The 15983-nt window shown below is 44.4% G+C and overlaps 1 protein-coding gene across 2 annotated transcripts; it reads left to right on the top strand.

The window, feature by feature from the left end:
- Nucleotides 1-862: 862 nt before the first annotated feature.
- On the top strand, nucleotides 863-13023 carry LOC115206655 (arylacetamide deacetylase). 2 transcript variants are annotated; one of them, XM_029773834.1, is made up of 5 exons: nucleotides 863-1150; nucleotides 3207-3431; nucleotides 7402-7471; nucleotides 10914-11085; nucleotides 11245-13023. In XM_029773834.1, the coding sequence occupies exons 1-5, from the start codon at nucleotides 1003-1005 to the stop codon at nucleotides 11863-11865; spliced, it is 1236 nt and encodes a 411-aa protein (XP_029629694.1). In that variant the 5' UTR covers nucleotides 863-1002; the 3' UTR covers nucleotides 11866-13023. The 2 variants fall into 2 exon arrangements, with proteins under 2 accessions (XP_029629694.1, XP_029629695.1); XM_029773835.1 differs by having other exon boundaries at nucleotides 1003-1143; nucleotides 3203-3431; nucleotides 11245-11865.
- The last annotated feature ends 2960 nt before the right edge of the window (nucleotides 13024-15983 follow it).

Here is a 15983-nt window from a genome sequence, read left to right as displayed (position 1 = left end):
GGAGTAATTACAATATAGCAATTAAAACACTGGAATGGTAGATGTGCAGAAGATGGATGTGCAAGTAGAGATAATGGGGTGCAAAGGAGCAAGATAAATAAACAGTATGGGGATGAGGTAGGTAGATAGATGGGCTGTTTACAGGTGCAGTGAAGAAGAAGCTTATTTATCTCAAATGTTGTGAACCCTGCTGCCTCAGTAACAGTTTATACATTCCCTTTTAGATAACATTTGAATTCAGCCTTTGTGGTTTGGAAAGTATAGTGACTATTATTGCTTCAATTTATTTATCAAACAAATGGGGGTTTGGAAAAGTAGGTACTTTTCGCAAAACAATCCCCTCTGGTGGATGGAAAGTGTCATAACTTATTTTTTTATACTTGATATTTAGCTTGATACTTCAGACAAGGAAATATTATGGATAGCTAATTAAAAAAAACTCCTTTATGAATTATGAAACCTTTGTGCTTTTTGTTCAATACATAAATGCTTAAAAAAACACATGTCACGTTAGCTACTAAATAAATGCAAAAACAACTACAACAACGCCATTCCTTACCCAATAGGCTGAACAGGTGTAATGAACGAGGGTAAAAATGCCCATAACAAGCGTTCCAATCACCTGTCAACACACACTGAACAGGTGGAATGAACGTGTGTAAAAATGACCATAACAAGTGTTCAAATCACCTGTAAACACACACTGAACAGGTGAAAAAAATCACGTACAGTAAATTACATTTGATACTTGAAAAAAAAAAAGTGAAAAATGATAATTACAAGACGTGTTCCGGGTAAGACGATTTGAACCTCTTGGCCTTCCATACGTCATGCTCGCTTATAAAGATCAGATAACTCTTAACACGTGCTTTCATATCTGGCTGGCTCAGTTCCATAATGAGTACGATATTACACTGCGCTCGGATTGAAGTGACTTGTTAATAAGCAAAACTGACACAGTTTCTTTCTGCACCCTTCCATCAATAGCTGGGGACTCGTAAAATGCGGTTGAAAGGCATATTTTTACTCCTGTCTTTAGGAGCGTTCACAGCTTATTATGTTTACCAGCCCATTCCAGACGAGATAGAGGAGAGATGGAAACTCATGTTGACCGACTGCTTCTTCAGAAGTCTCAGCCACCTGGTAAAATGTACTTTGAATTGATTAACAATGACCTATTATATTCGTTTTTGATTCAGAAAATATATGAGGCTGATTTATTCTGTTGATGTGTTTTTAATATTGTGATTTTACTATCAAAGAGGAATCCTACTCAAAGTTACGCTTCCCCGATGTGCGTGGGAGTCATGCGTAAAACACATTTATATAAATCAACAATGTTTTTCTGATGTTTGACTGGAAGGAAATTATTGGCACGGTACACAGCCTAGTTAGTAGCGTAGTAAATGGATTCCGCTGAGGTTGTTGGGTACATGCAGACATGCTGAATGACAGTCACACCAGATTATATTAGACGGTAATCCAGGTATTGTAGTCCTGCTCACCTGTTCTAATTATAGACCCTAATAAAGAAAATCGATGCTTTATGAACGGAGGAACACCAGATTAGACGACTGTTTATATCCCAGCATGACACCAGAGATGTTTATCCATTATAAATAATATATAATTACACATTTTTCAAAGTGTTTATTTCAAATTATAACATATATTATACAGAGAAAAGTGGTTAAATTAGACTGAATTCCCCCCTGACTAGATTATTTCTTCTTCTTCTTCTTAGTATTATTATTATTATTATTATTATTATTATTATTTGGAGAGAAAAAAGAATCAATATCCTCATTGAACTGGGTCCAGATAAAAATGTTGTCCAGAAGAATAAACTGAAATATTCTCTCCAAATGAACATACAGTATAAATGGGTTATTAAGCAGACAGTCATTCACTCTGTCCCAGGTTGAGTGAAACAAATGAAACAAATGCATTTTGATTACGAGGGTCAAGGGGTGAACTTCTCCTGGTATTCAGTCAGCGATTTTTTTTTTATATAACATTTTTACAATTGCATTATCCATGCTCATGCCTGTCTCTGTCCAAGAGCAAGGAAGGAGGCTTTACTGACATGTTTGTCCGGTGCATGGCACACACAGCCTTTAAATAACAACAGGACTGTAGATCCCCCCTGGTAGACAGCTGGGGCCTCTACTGTAGATCCCCTCTGGTGGACAGCTGTGGCCTCTACTGTAGATCCCCTCTGGTGGACAGCCTCTACTGTAGATCCCCTCTGGTGGACAGCCTCTACTGTAGATCCCCTCTGGTGGACAGCCTCTACTGTAGATCCCCTCTGGTGGATAGCTGGGGCCTCTACTGTAGATCCCCTCTGGTGGACAACCTCTACTGTAGATCCCCTCTGGTGGATAGCTGGGGCCTCTACTGTAGATCCCCCCTGGTAGACAGCTGTGGCCTCTACTGTAGATCCCCTCTGGTGGACATCCTCTACTGTAGATCCCCCCTGGTAGACAGCTGTGGCCTCTACTGTAGATCCCCTCTGGTGGACATCCTCTACTGTAGATCCCCTCTGGTAGACAGCTGGGGCCTCTACTGTAGATCCCCTCTGGTGGACGGTCTCTACTGTAGATCCCCTCTGGTGGACAGTCTCTACTGTAGATCCCCTCTGGTGGACAGCCTCTACTGTAGATCCCCTCTGGTGGACAGCCTCTACTGTAGATCCCCTCTGGTGGACAGCTGGGGCCTCTACTGTAGATCCCCCCCTGGTAGACGGCCTCTACTGTAGACCCCCTCTGGTGGATAGCATCTACTGTAGACCCCCTCTGGTGGACAGCCTCTACTGTAGATCCCCTCTGGTGGACAGCTGGGGCCTCTACTGTAGATCCCCTCTGGTGGACAGCTGGGGCCTCTACTGTAGATCCCCTCTGGTGGACAGCTGGGGCCTCTACTGTAGATCCCCTCTGGTGGACAACCTCTACTGTAGATCCCCATGAAGCTCACATGACTCAGGGGAAAGCCCTTTACTCCCCTACTTGTTCCTCTCTTGTTTGATTGCAGTTAATGAACATCTGATTCCCTCAGATTTGAAACTAAGATATATTTTATTTATTTATATTTATCCATATATCCTTCTCTCTTTCTTTCTTTCCTTCTGTCTCTTTCTTTCCTTCTGTCCCTGCCTCTCTCTCTCTTTCTCTGCTCCAACATACCTCTTCATCTCTCTCTTTAGGCAGACTTCAGTGAGCTGCTGGGGTTGAAGGACTACATGGGGGTGATGATGTTCATCACGTTCGCTGAGCGGGTGGTGCCCGTGTCAGACCAACGTGTGCACGTTACAGAGGAGCTGTTTGATGGGGTGGAGGTGGTTGTGTACCAGCCCAAACTGCAGGGCGGCGACACTGAGCTGAGGAGAGCAGTCATATACCTGCACGGAGGAGGATGGTGCCTGGGCAGCGCCAGTGAGTAGCGGATTTACATGTGTATTTGTGATCACAGGTTGTGTCGATCAAGGGAGGAAATTTAAAGGTGCAAATTAAATGGCAAAAGGATGCTGGAATCCAACCAGCATAATGTAATGTCGGAGAGGTTCAGTGGGCTGAATGTCGGCACTGGGAATCGAGCCAAGAAAGACCCAGAGGCCCCAGCGATATGGGGGAGGGGATTGGGCAGGGTATATGCCAATGTAATACTGTAGTATTTACTATAGTAAAAAAAAAGTAGTGTTTTTACGGACTGTGATGTTTTTGCGGATATTACTGTAGTATTTACTATAGTATTCTACTGTATACTACAATATTCTATAGTAAGTACTAGACATGATTGAGCGATACAACAATGTACAACAGTGTGTAGTGTACAACAATGTGTAGTAGAGGTCGACCGATTATTGGAGGACCAAAAAAAACTGATACCGATTTAATCAGCTGAATTATTATTATTATTATTATTATCAAACATTTTTATATTTGTAATAATGACAGTTACAACAATACTGAATGAACAATGAACACTTTTATTTTAACTTAATATAATACATAAATAAAATCTGTTTAGTCTCATAAATAATAAAACATGTTCAGTTTGATTTAAATAATGCAAAAACAAAGTGCTGGAGAAGAAAGTAAAAGTGAAATATGTGCCATGGAAACGTTTAAGTTCCTTGCTCAGAACATGAGAACATATGAAAGCTGGTGGTTCAATATTCCCAGTTAAGAAGTTTTAGGTTGTAGTTATTATAGGAATTATGACGTATCGACTATTTCTCATACCATTTGTATTTCATATACAGTTGATGTCAGAAGTTTACATACACCTTAGCCAAATGCATTTAAATCTTAGTTTCAAGTTTTTCACAATTTCTGACATTTAATCCTGGTAAAAATTCCCTGTTTTAGGTCAGTTAGGATCACTACTTTATTTTAAGAATGTGAAATGTCAGAATAATAGTAGAGTGATTTATTTCAGCTTTTATTTCTTTCATCACATTCCCAGTGGGTCAGACGTTTACATGCACTCAATTAGTATTTGGTAGCATTGCCTTTTAAATTGTTTAACTTGGGTCAAATGTTTTGGGTTCCGCAAGCTTCCCACAATAAGTTGGGTGAATTTTGGCCCATTCCTCCTGACAGAGCTGGTGTAACTAAGTCAGGTTTGTAGGCCTCCTTGCTCGCCCATGCTTTTTCAGTTCTGCCCACAAAATTTCTATAGGATTGAGGTCGGGGCTTTGTGATGGCCACTCAAATACCTTGACTTTGTTGTCCTTAAGCCATTTTGCCACAACTTTGGAAGTATGCTTGTGGTCATTGTCCATTTGGAAGACCCATTTGCGACCAAGCTTTAACTTCCTGACTGATGTCTTGATGTTGCTTCAATATATCCACATCATTTTCATTCCTCATAATGCCATCTATTTTGTGATGTGCACCAGTCCCTCCTGCAGCAAAGCACCCCCACAACATGATGCTGCCATTCCCATGCTTCACGGTTGTGTTCTTCGGCTTGCAAGCCTCCCCCTTTTTCCTCCAAACATAACAATGGTCATTATGGCCTAACAGTTCTATTTTTGTTTCATCAGACCAGAGGACATTTCTCCAAAAAGTAAGATCTTTGTCCCCATGTGCAGTTGCAAACCGTAGTCTGGCTTTTTAATGGCGGTTTTGGAGCAGTGTCTTCTTCCTTGCTGAGCGGCCTTTCAGGTTATGTTGATATAGGACTAGTTTTACTGTGGATATAGATACTTTTGTACCTGTTTCCTCCAGCATCTTCACAAGGTCCTTTGCTGTTGTTCTGGGATTGATTTGCACTTTTCGCACCAAAGTACGTTAATCTCTAGGAAACAGAACGCATCTCCTTCCTGAGTGGTATGACGGCTGCGTGGTCCCATGGTGTTTATACTTGTGTACTATTGTTTGTAAAGATGAACGTGGTACCTTCAGGCGTTTGGAAATTGCTCCCAAGGATGAACCAGACTTGTGGAGGTGTACAATTTTTTTCTGAGGTCTTGACTGATTTCTTTTGATTTTCCCATGATGTCAAGCAAAGAGGAACTGAGTTTGAAGGTAGGCCTTGAAATACATCCACAGGTACACCTTCAATTGACGTCAATTAGCCTATCAGAAGCTTCTAAAGTCATGGCATAATTTTCTGGAATTGTCCAAGCTGTTTAAAGGCACAGTCAACTTAGTGTATGTAAACTTCTGACCCACTGGAATTGTGATACAGTGAATTATAAGTGAAATAATCTGTCTGTAAACAATTGTTGGAAAAATGACTTGTGTCATGCACAAAGTAGATGTCCTAACCGACTTGCCAAAACTATAGTTTGTTAACAAGAAATTTGTGGAGTGGTTGAAAAACGAGTTTTAATGACTCCAACCTAAGTGTATGTAAGCCTCCGACTTCAACTGTACCTTTGACTGTTGGATGTTCTAATAGGCACTTTAGTATTGCCAGCCTAATGTCAGGAGTTGATAGGCTTGAAGTCATGAACAGCGCTGTGAATCAAGCATTGCTAAGAGCTGCTGGCAAACGCAGTAAAGTTTGAATGAATGCTTACGAGCCTGCTGCCGCCTACCACCGCTCAGTCAGACTGCTCTATCAAATATCAAATCATAGAGTTCATTCTAAAATAATAAACACAGAAATACCAGCTTTTGGTGATTTAATATGGTCAAATCCGGAAACGATCATTTCAAAAACAAAACGTTTATTCTTTCAGTGAAATACGGAAAGGTTTCGTATTTTATGGAACGGATGGCAACCATAAGTCTAAATATTCCTGTTACATTGCACAACTTTCAAAATTATGTAAAATTCTGGAAAATTAGTTTGCAACGAGCCAGGCGGCCCACACTGTTGCATATACCCTGACTCTGCGTGCAATGAACGCAAGAGAAGTGACACAATTTCACCTGGTTAATATTGCCTGCTAACCTGGATTTCTTTTAGCTAAATATGCAGGTTTAAAAATATATACTTCTGTGTATTGATTTTAAGAAAGGCATTGATGTTTATGGTTAGGTACAGTCGTGCAACGATTGTGCTTTTGTTAAATCATCCCCAGTTTAGGGAAGTAGGCTGTGATTCGATGATAAATTAACAGGCACCGCATTGATTATATGCAAGGCAGGACAAGCTAGTTAACCTAGTAATATCATCACGCATGTGTAGTTAACTAGTGATTCTGTAAAGATGGATTGTTTTTATAAGATAAGTTTAATGCCAGTGTAACCAATGTGAAATGGCTAGCTAGTTAGCGGTGGGGCGCGCTAATAGCGTTTCAATCGGTGACGTCACTCGCTCTGAGACCTTGAAGTAGTTGTTCCCCGCGGCTTTTGTGGAGCGATGGGTAACGATGCTTCGAGGGTGGATGTTGTCGATGTGTGCAGAGGGTCCCTGGTTCGAGCCCAGGTAGGGGCGAGGAGAGAGATGGAAGCTATACTGTTACGCTAGCTAGAAACTTACCTTGGCTCCTTGCTGCACTCTGCCACGCAGTCTACTCATGGAATGCAATGTAATCGGCGTCCAAAAATACTGATTACCAATTTTGTTATGAAAACTTGAAATCGGCCCTAATTAATCGGCCATGCCGGTCAACCTCTAGTGTGTAGTGTAGTATTCTACAGTTTACTATATAATTAATTCACATTCTGTTCACCCTCCATGTCTCCTGAGAAACATTAGCTCTGTTTAAGCTGTTCAGCACATAGACCGTGGTAACCCCCTGGTAACCAAAGGCAATCATTTTGACAAGTGTCATGTTGTGCCTGGAATCTGCTGTGTGTGTGTGTGTGTGTGTGTGTTACTTTCCAGGACTACAGGAGTATTGAGAATGAGATGCTCAACATACTATTGAGTACTTTGCAGCTGTTGATGCTATAATATTAGATCTAGTCTCTGATGGCTCTCTGCTCTCCTCTCTGTGTGCAGGAATGGGACCATACGACCTCCTGGCTAGGCAGATGGTCATGGATCTTAACTCTGTGGTCGTGTCTGTAGAGTGAGTATATCTTGTATCTGACATACAGCTGGTGGTCTGTTAAATAGCTTATCTAACCGTGTGAAAGCTCAGATAGGCCGAAGATAAACATCTGCTTGTTTATGTTTGGTGAAATTGTGAAAAGGCAGCTCGTTTGATTTGGAAGACATAAATACACACACACACACACACACACACACACACACACTCTCTCTCTACCTTTCACCATCTCTCTACCTCTCTCTCTCCCTTTCTCTCTCCCTTTCTCTCTCTTTCATGCCCTCTCTCGTGCTCTGCTCTCTCACGCTCCGCTCGCTTCTCGCTCTTGCGGGCCCCCCCCCTCCTCTCTCTCGCCGGGCCCCCCCTCCTCTCTCGCCGGGCCCCCCCTCCGCCGGCGAGAGCGAGAAGAGGGCCAGCCCTCTTCTCGCTCGCGCGCCCTCTTCTCGCGCTCTTCTCGCGCTCTCTGCTCTCGCCCCTCTCACGTCCCTCTCCGCTCGCCCCTCTCCGCTTGCCCGTCTGCGCTCGCCCCCCCCCCCTCTCTCTCTCGCTCTGTGCTCGCCCCCCACCTCTCGCTCGCCCTGCGCTCGCCCATCTCGCTTGCTCGCCCTTCTCGCTCTCTCACGTGTTGCCAGTACTGGTAATAAGCAGCTGGGTGAGAGAGTGAATTGGCTCTTCCTTAATCACAACATCAGATTCCTTCCCGCTAAATTCCTGTGGGTGTGTACAGTAGTACTAATGGTGAGTGAGAGCGAGAGAGTGTGGGTGTGCAGACTGCCAGCCAAATTCCTGTCAACAACATTCCAATGCTAAAATGTTTTATTCTCCAAACTGCTTCATGTGTTCATGGGCTGAATTATATGACTTTATTATACAGTGTCATTATATGACTTGTCTTTTATCTCCAAACCATCTAATGAAAAGCAATGCTCTTGAATCAGCTAGCCTTTGGTCCTATACAGTATATAGATTATACAGGATGTGGAGGTTGGTTTAATGTCCATTGCTCGTGTTTCTTTGCCCAAGCAAGTCTCTTCTTCTTATTGGTGTACTTCTGTAGTGGTTTCTTTGCAGCAATTCAACCACGAAGGCCTGATTCACACAGTCTCTTCTGAACAGTTGATGTTGAGATGTGTCTGTTACTTGAACTCTGAAGCATTTACAGTGAGGGGAAAAAAGTATTTGATCCCCTGCTGATTTTGTACGTTTGCCCGCTGACAAAGAAATGATCAGTCTATTATTTTAATGGTAGGTTTATTTGAACAGTGAGGGACAGAATAACAACAAAAAAATCCAGAAAAAACGCATGTCAAAAATGTTATAAAATGATTTGCATTTTAATGAGGGAAATAAGTATTTGACCCCTCTGCAAAACATGACTTAGTACTTGGTGGCAAAACCCTTGTTGGCAATCAGAGGTCAGCTGTTTCTTGTAGTTGACCACCAGGTTTGCACACATCTCAGGAGGGATTTTGTCCCACTCCTCTTTGCAGATCTTCTCCAAGTCATTAAGGTTTCGAGGCTGACGTTTGGCAACTCGAACCTTCAGCACCCTCCACAGATTTTCTATGGGATTAAGGTCTGGAGACTGGCTAGGCCACTCCAGGACCTTAATGTGCTTCTTCTTGAGCCACTCCTTTGTTGCCTTGGCTGTGTGTTTTGGGTCATTGTCATGCTGGAATACCCATCCACGACCCATTTTCAATGCCCTGGCTGAGGGAAGGAGGTTTTCACCCAAGATTTGACGGTACATGGCCCCGCCCATTGTCCCTTTGATGCGGTGAAGTTGTCCTGTCCCCTTAGCAGAAAAAGACCCCCAAAGCATGTTTCCCCCTCCATGTTTGACGGTGGAGATGGTGTTCTTGGGGTCATAGGCAGCATTCCTCCTCCTCCAAACACGGCGAGTTGAGTTGATGCCAAAGAGCTCCATTTTGGTCTCATCTGACCACAACACTTTCACCCAGTTGTCCTCTGAATCATTCAGATGTTCATTGGCAAACTTCAGACGGGCATGTATATGTGCTTTCTTGAGCAGGGGGACCTTGCGGGCGCTGCAGGATTTCAGTCCTTCACGGCGTAGTGTGTTACCAATTGTTTTCTTGGTGACTATGGTCCCAGCTTCCTTGATCATTGACAAGATCCTCCCGTGTAGTTCTGGGCTGATTCCTCACTGTTCTCATGATCATTGCAACTCCACGAGGTGAGATCTTGCATGGAGCCCCAGGCCGAGGGAGATTGACAGTTCTTTTGTGTTTCTTCCATTTGCAAATAATCGCACCAACTGTCACCTTCTCACCAAGCTGCTTGGCGATGGTCTTGTAGCACATTCCAGCCTTGTGTAGGTCTACAATCTTGTCCCTGACATCCTTGGAGAGCTCTTTGGTCTTGGCCATGGTGGAGAGTTTGGAATCTGATTGATTGCTTCTGTGGACAGGTGTCTTTTATACAGGTAACAAACTGCGGTTAGAAGCACTCCCTTTAAGAGTGTGCTCCTAATCTCAGCTCATTACCTGTATAAAAGACACCTGGGAGCCAGAAATCTTTCTGATTGAGAGGGGGTCAAATACTTATTTCCCTCATTAAAATGCAAATCAATTTATAACATTTTTGAATGCATTTTTCTGGATTTTGTTGTTATTCTGTCTCTCACTGTTCAAATAAACCTACCATTAAAATTATAGACTGATCATTTCTTTGTCAGTGGGCAAACGTACAAAATCAGCAGGGGATCAAATACTTTTATCCCTCACTGTATTTGGGCTGCAATTTCTGAGGCTGGTAACTCTAATGAACTTATCCTCTGCAGCAGAGGTAACTCTGGGTCTTCCATTCCTGTGGTGGTCCTCATGAGAGCCAGTTTCATCATAGCACTTGATGGTTTTTGCGACTGCACTTGAAGAAACTTTCAAAGTTCTTGAAATTTTCCAAATTGTCTGATCTTCCTGTCTTTAAAGTAATGGATTGTCATTTCTCTGCTTATATGAGCTGTTCTTGCCATAATAAGGACTTGGTCTTTTACCAAATAGGGCTATCTTCTGTATACCACCCCTACGTTGTCACAACACAGCTGATTGGCTCAAACGCATTAAGAAGGAAATAAATTCCACAAGTTAACTTTTAACAAGGCACACCTGTTAATTGAAATGCATTCCAGGTGACTACCTCTTGGAATTCTCTCAACCAGATTCATGAGTGTGCAAAGCTGTCAAGGCAAAGGGTGGCTACTTTGAAGAATCTCAAATATAAAATATATTTGTTTAACACTTTTTTGGTTACTGCATGATTCCATATGTGTTATTTCATAGTTTTGATGTCTTCACTGTTATTCTACAATGTAGAAATAAACCCCTGAATGAGTAGGTGTTCTAAAACTTTTGACCGGTAGTGTACCTCAGCTGGTACACAAATATGTTTCTCAGGTGAGATGACCTGAATTCTATCTAACCCCTCCCCTGTTTCTGCCCAGGTACCGCCTGGCTCCCGAGCACCATTTCCCTGTCCCCTATGAGGATGTGTACCGGGTGGTGAAGCACTTCCTCCAGAGGGTGGTCCTGGCCCAGTACTCTGTAGACCCATTACGCATCGCTGTATCTGGGGACAGCGCCGGGGGCAACCTGGCTGCAGCCGTGTCCCAGCAGGTTAGCTGTGTGTGTGTGTGTGTGTGTGTGTGTGTGTTAAAAGCAGTATTATCTATCCACTGTTTTGATCTATATTTAGCTGTGGTCAGGTGGAGCCATCCAAGGCTGCAGTGCAGTACAGTACAGACCACTAGTTCTAATGGTCGTGTGTGTCTCCAGTTGCAGCAGGATCCAGAACAGCAGCAGCAGCTGAAGGTCCAGGCCCTGCTCTACCCTGTGCTGCAGGCTCTGGACCTCAATACCCCGTCCTACCAGCAGAACCAGAACATGCCTATCCTGCCCCGAACCCTTATGGTGCGCTTCTGGAGCGAGTACTTCACCAGCGACAAGACCTTCTTCAGAGCCATGATGACCAACACTCACAACAGCCCAGAGTCCGCTGCTCTGCTCAAATTCGTCAACTGGAGTGCCTTCCTGCCCGAGTCCTACCGGGGGGAGTACAACTACAGCGCTCCGGTCGTGGCGTTGTCGGCTGGAGGGGCGGGGTCGGACGGGCCATCGCGCTCCATCGCTGACCCCCGGGCCTCGCCCTTGCTGGTCCCGGATGCCGTTTTACGCTCGCTACCTAAGGCCTACATTCTGACGTGTGAGTACGACGTGCTGCGGGACGACGGGGTGATGTATGCCACGCGCCTGCGTCGTGCCGGCGTCGAGGTGACTCACGAACACTACGCCGGAGGTTTCCACGGCGCCCTCATGTTCACCGTGTGGCCAACCGACTTCCTGATTGGACGCACGATGACGGAGAACTTCATCAGATGGCTACAGCATAACTTGTAGACAACAGAAGAAAAGTTATGGTCTTTCAATGTTCATTCCTGTTTCCCATAGCAACCCAGCACCCTGTTATGTGTTACTGTACTTTCATTTTTGTCTCTGTTTGTTTTTACTCATCTTTTGTTTTATTTTTAAAACAAAAAACTAAAGCACTGTCTGTTTGTAAAAAGGGCACCTACTAAGGATTTTTGCACTCTGATACTACATCCCCACAACAATACCAGATGCCAGTCAAAAACTGGTTAGCCTGGATTTTCTAATCACCAAGGAAACCAATAAGGCGGAACATGAGGCAGACCAACTGATGCCAGATACAAGACATTTGATGAAGCCAAGTGTTGTACATTTCATTTTGGACATGTCCATCTGGTGCTGCAGCTGAATCGTAGACACTATAATAGCCTGAGTGTTTTATTAGCAGATTTTTTTTTTTGGTAGCACCCCTAAAGTCACAGGGAGAAAGACGAGGACAAATAGTAGTTTGGTGTCATCTTTTAGAATTGAGTGGGTATGGATATATATTGTTTGTTGTGGACCAGTCGAGAGTGTTGAGGACCAGTCTAGATTACTAGGGAGGAACATTGTTGTCTTCTTGAGTTGTTCTCATCCACTAAAGGCCTGTTAGGCTCAGTGATCATGTGAGGTGTACTGAGCTTGTTCACTTCTCTTCCCACCGTTCTCTCTCTCCGTCTGTCTCTGTCTCAATCTGCCTGCCCTGTGACATGGAAGGACCAACACGAGGGAAAAGGGGAAGTCCAAGGGGCTAAGTAAACCCTCTACAGCATGTCAGGATTGAAGTATTTGTAGTCTGAGCATGTAGCTGTTATTGAGGTTGAACAGAGCTGCAGTCAAGTGAATGCAGTTGAAAGTAGTAGCTTAGAGCTGCAGAGCTAATGGTCTCCCTATTGGTTCCCCAGCTGACACTCCTCCTGTAACAGAATAATCTTGTTGGGGAAACAAAGCTCTGTGTTCTTTATCATGGGATTAATCAGACTTGATGACTTGCACACATAATATAGACATCTTATCTGAGATACAATTTTATTTTGCTTCAGTATTCACCCTACAAATCCTTGTAAATATCGTGACTGTCATGTATTGTGTTTTTTCATGTGAAATACGGAGAATTGAATACATGCATAATAAAATGACCTCACCTGATGGTCTGCTTCCCATTCTATCTCTATAGACAAACATTGGCGGTAGAATGGCCTGTACTGAAGAGCTCAGTGACTTTCAATATGGCACCTTTTTGAATGAGTTAACCCAAAACAAACTAGTTGTTTGTGTGTAAGAGACAGTGAGAGGTATGGCTAGATAGAGAACTTCCTGTAGGATCAGTTATGGGGAGAGAGAGAGAAGTGGGCGGAGCGAGAGAGAGAGAGAGAGGGGGGGGGGGGGAGAGAGGGGGGCAAAGCGAGAGAGAGAGAGAGAAGGGGGCAGAGCGAGAGAGAGGGGGGGGCAGAGAGAGAGAGGGGGGGGGAGAGAGGGGGTAGAGCGAGAGAGAAGGGGGCAGAGCGAGAGAGAGGGGGGGCAGAGAGAGAGAGAGGGGGGGGAGAGAGGGGGTAGAGCGAGAGAGAGGGGGGGGCAGAGAGAGAGAGAGGGGGGGGGGAGAGAGGGGGTAGAGCGAGAGAGAGAGAGAGAAGGGGGCAGAGAGAGAGAGAAGGGGGCAGAGCGAGAGAGAGAAGGGGGCAGAGCGAGAGAGAGAGAAGGGGGCAGAGCGAGAGAGAGAGAAGGGGGCAGAGCGAGAGAGAGAGAAGGGGGCAGAGCGAGAGAGAGAGAAGGGGGCAGAGCGAGAGAGAGAAGGGGGCAGAGAGAGAGAGAGAGAGAAGGGGGCAGAGTGAGAGAGAGAAGGGGGCAGAGTGAGAGAGAGGGGGGCAGAGCGAGAGAGAGAGAAGGGGGAGAGCGAGAGAGAGAGAAGGGGGCAGAGTGAGAGAGAGGGGGGCAGAGCGAGAGAGAGAGAAGGGGGCAGAGAGAGAGAGAGAGAGAGGGAAGGGGGCAGAGAGAGAGAGAGAGAGAAGGGGGCAGAGCGAGAGAGAGAGAAGGGGGCAGAGCGAGAGAGAGAGAAGGGCAGAGCGAGAGAGGAGGCAGAGATGGAGAAGGGGACAGAGCGAGAGAGAGGGGGGCAGAGCGAGAGAGAGGGGGGCAGAGAGAGAGAGGGGGGGGCAGAGCGAGAGAGAGGGGGGCAGAGAGAGAGAGAGGGGGGGCAGAGAGAGAAGGGGGCAGAGAGAGAGAGAAGGGCAGAGCGAGAGAGAGAGAGAAGGGGGCAGAGCGAGAGAGAGAGAAAGGCAGAGCGAGAGAGAGAGAGAAGTGGGCAGAGAGAGAGAGAAGGGGGCCGAGAGAGAGAGAGAGAGAGAAGGGGAGAGAGAGGACGCCACCATACAGCTGGTAAACACAAAAATTCGAAAGGAACAGAGAAAAATGTCCTGTGTGCTACCTATTTCCCCCCACTAGAATCCCCATACTTTAATGAAGACAGCTTCTCCATCCTGGAGGGGAAATCAATCATTTCCAGGCCCAGGGACATGTACTAGTCTGTGGCGACCTAAATGCCAGAACTGGATAAAAACCCGACACCCTCAGCACACAGGGGGACAAACACCTGCCTGGAAGTGACAGCATTCCCTCCCCCATATGCCCCCTTAGACACAACTATGACAATATAACGAACAAAAACGGGTCACAACTCCTGCAGCTCTGTCGCATGCTGGGTATGTACATAGTCAATGGTAGGCTTCGAGGGGACTCCTATGGTAGGTACACCTATAGCTCATCTCTTGGCAGTAGTGCTGTAGACTAATTTATTACTGACCTCAACCCAGAGTCTCTTAGAGCATTCAGTCAGCCCACTGACACCCCTATCAGATCACAGTTTACCTGAACAGAGCAATACTCAATCATGAGGCATCAAAGCCAAAGGAACTGAGTAATATTAAGTAATGCTATAGATGGAAGGAATGTAGTTTGCAAACCTACCAAAAAAGAATTAGGCAACAACAAATTCAATCCCTTTTAGACAACTTCCTGGATAAAACGTTCCACTGTAATAGTGAAGGTGTAAACATGGCAGTAGAAAATCTTAACAGTATATTTGACCTCACAGCTTCCCTAACAAATATAAAAATGATAAGCAGAAAACCGAAGAAAATGAACAACAATGACAAATGGTTCGATGAATGCAAAAACGTAAGAAACTATGTGAGAAATCTATCCAAACAAAAACACAGAGACCCAGAAAACCTGAGTCTACGCCTTCACTATGGTGAATCACTACAACAATAATGTAATTGAAGAATCCATAGAATCGAACCACTTCTGGGAAAATTGGAAAACACTAAACAAACAACAACACAACGAGTTATCTATCCAAAACAGAGAGCGGCAGGTAGCCTAGTGGTTAGAGCGTTGTGCCGGTATCCAAGAGGTTGCAAAATCATATCCCCGAGCTGACAAGGTAAAATCTGTCATTCTGCCACTGTACAAGGCACTGTCCCTAGGCCGTCATTGTAAATAAGAATTTGTTCTTAATGTTCTTAACTGACTTGCCTAAATTAAATAAAAATAAGCCAATTCTTCAATCTTTTTGGCTCTATAACAAAGAACAAACAGCCAAAACATGATCAAATACAGATCTTAGAATCAACTATTAAAGACATCCAAACTAACACCTACCTGGTTGTGACAGCATTCTCAGAACTGCTGTCACAACCAGGTAGGTGTTAGTTTGGATGTCTTTAATAGTTGATTCTAAGATCTGTATTTGATCATGTTTCGGCCCAGAACCCAACTTCATTAAATGATCTACAGGACAAAATACAAAACCCTCCAACCCAAAAAGGCCTGTGGTGTTGATGGTATCGTAAATTAAATTACAAAAGATACAGACCACAAATTCCAATTGGCTGTACTTAACCTCTCTAGTACATGTGGGACGAACTCGTCCCACCTACGTAACAGCCACTGAAATCCAGTGGCGCGATTTTTGAATCGTTAGAAATGCTATAACTTCAATTTCTCAAACATATGACTATTTCACAGCTATTTAAAGACAAGAATCTCGTTAATCTAACCCCACTGTCCGATTTCAAAAAGGCTTTACAACAAAAGCAAAACATTAGATT

The sequence above is a fragment of the Salmo trutta genome, chromosome 13, assembly GCF_901001165.1.
Source record: "Salmo trutta chromosome 13, fSalTru1.1, whole genome shotgun sequence".
NCBI lineage: Eukaryota > Metazoa > Chordata > Actinopteri > Salmoniformes > Salmonidae > Salmo > Salmo trutta.
This window is presented reverse-complemented; position numbering and strand designations above follow the sequence as displayed.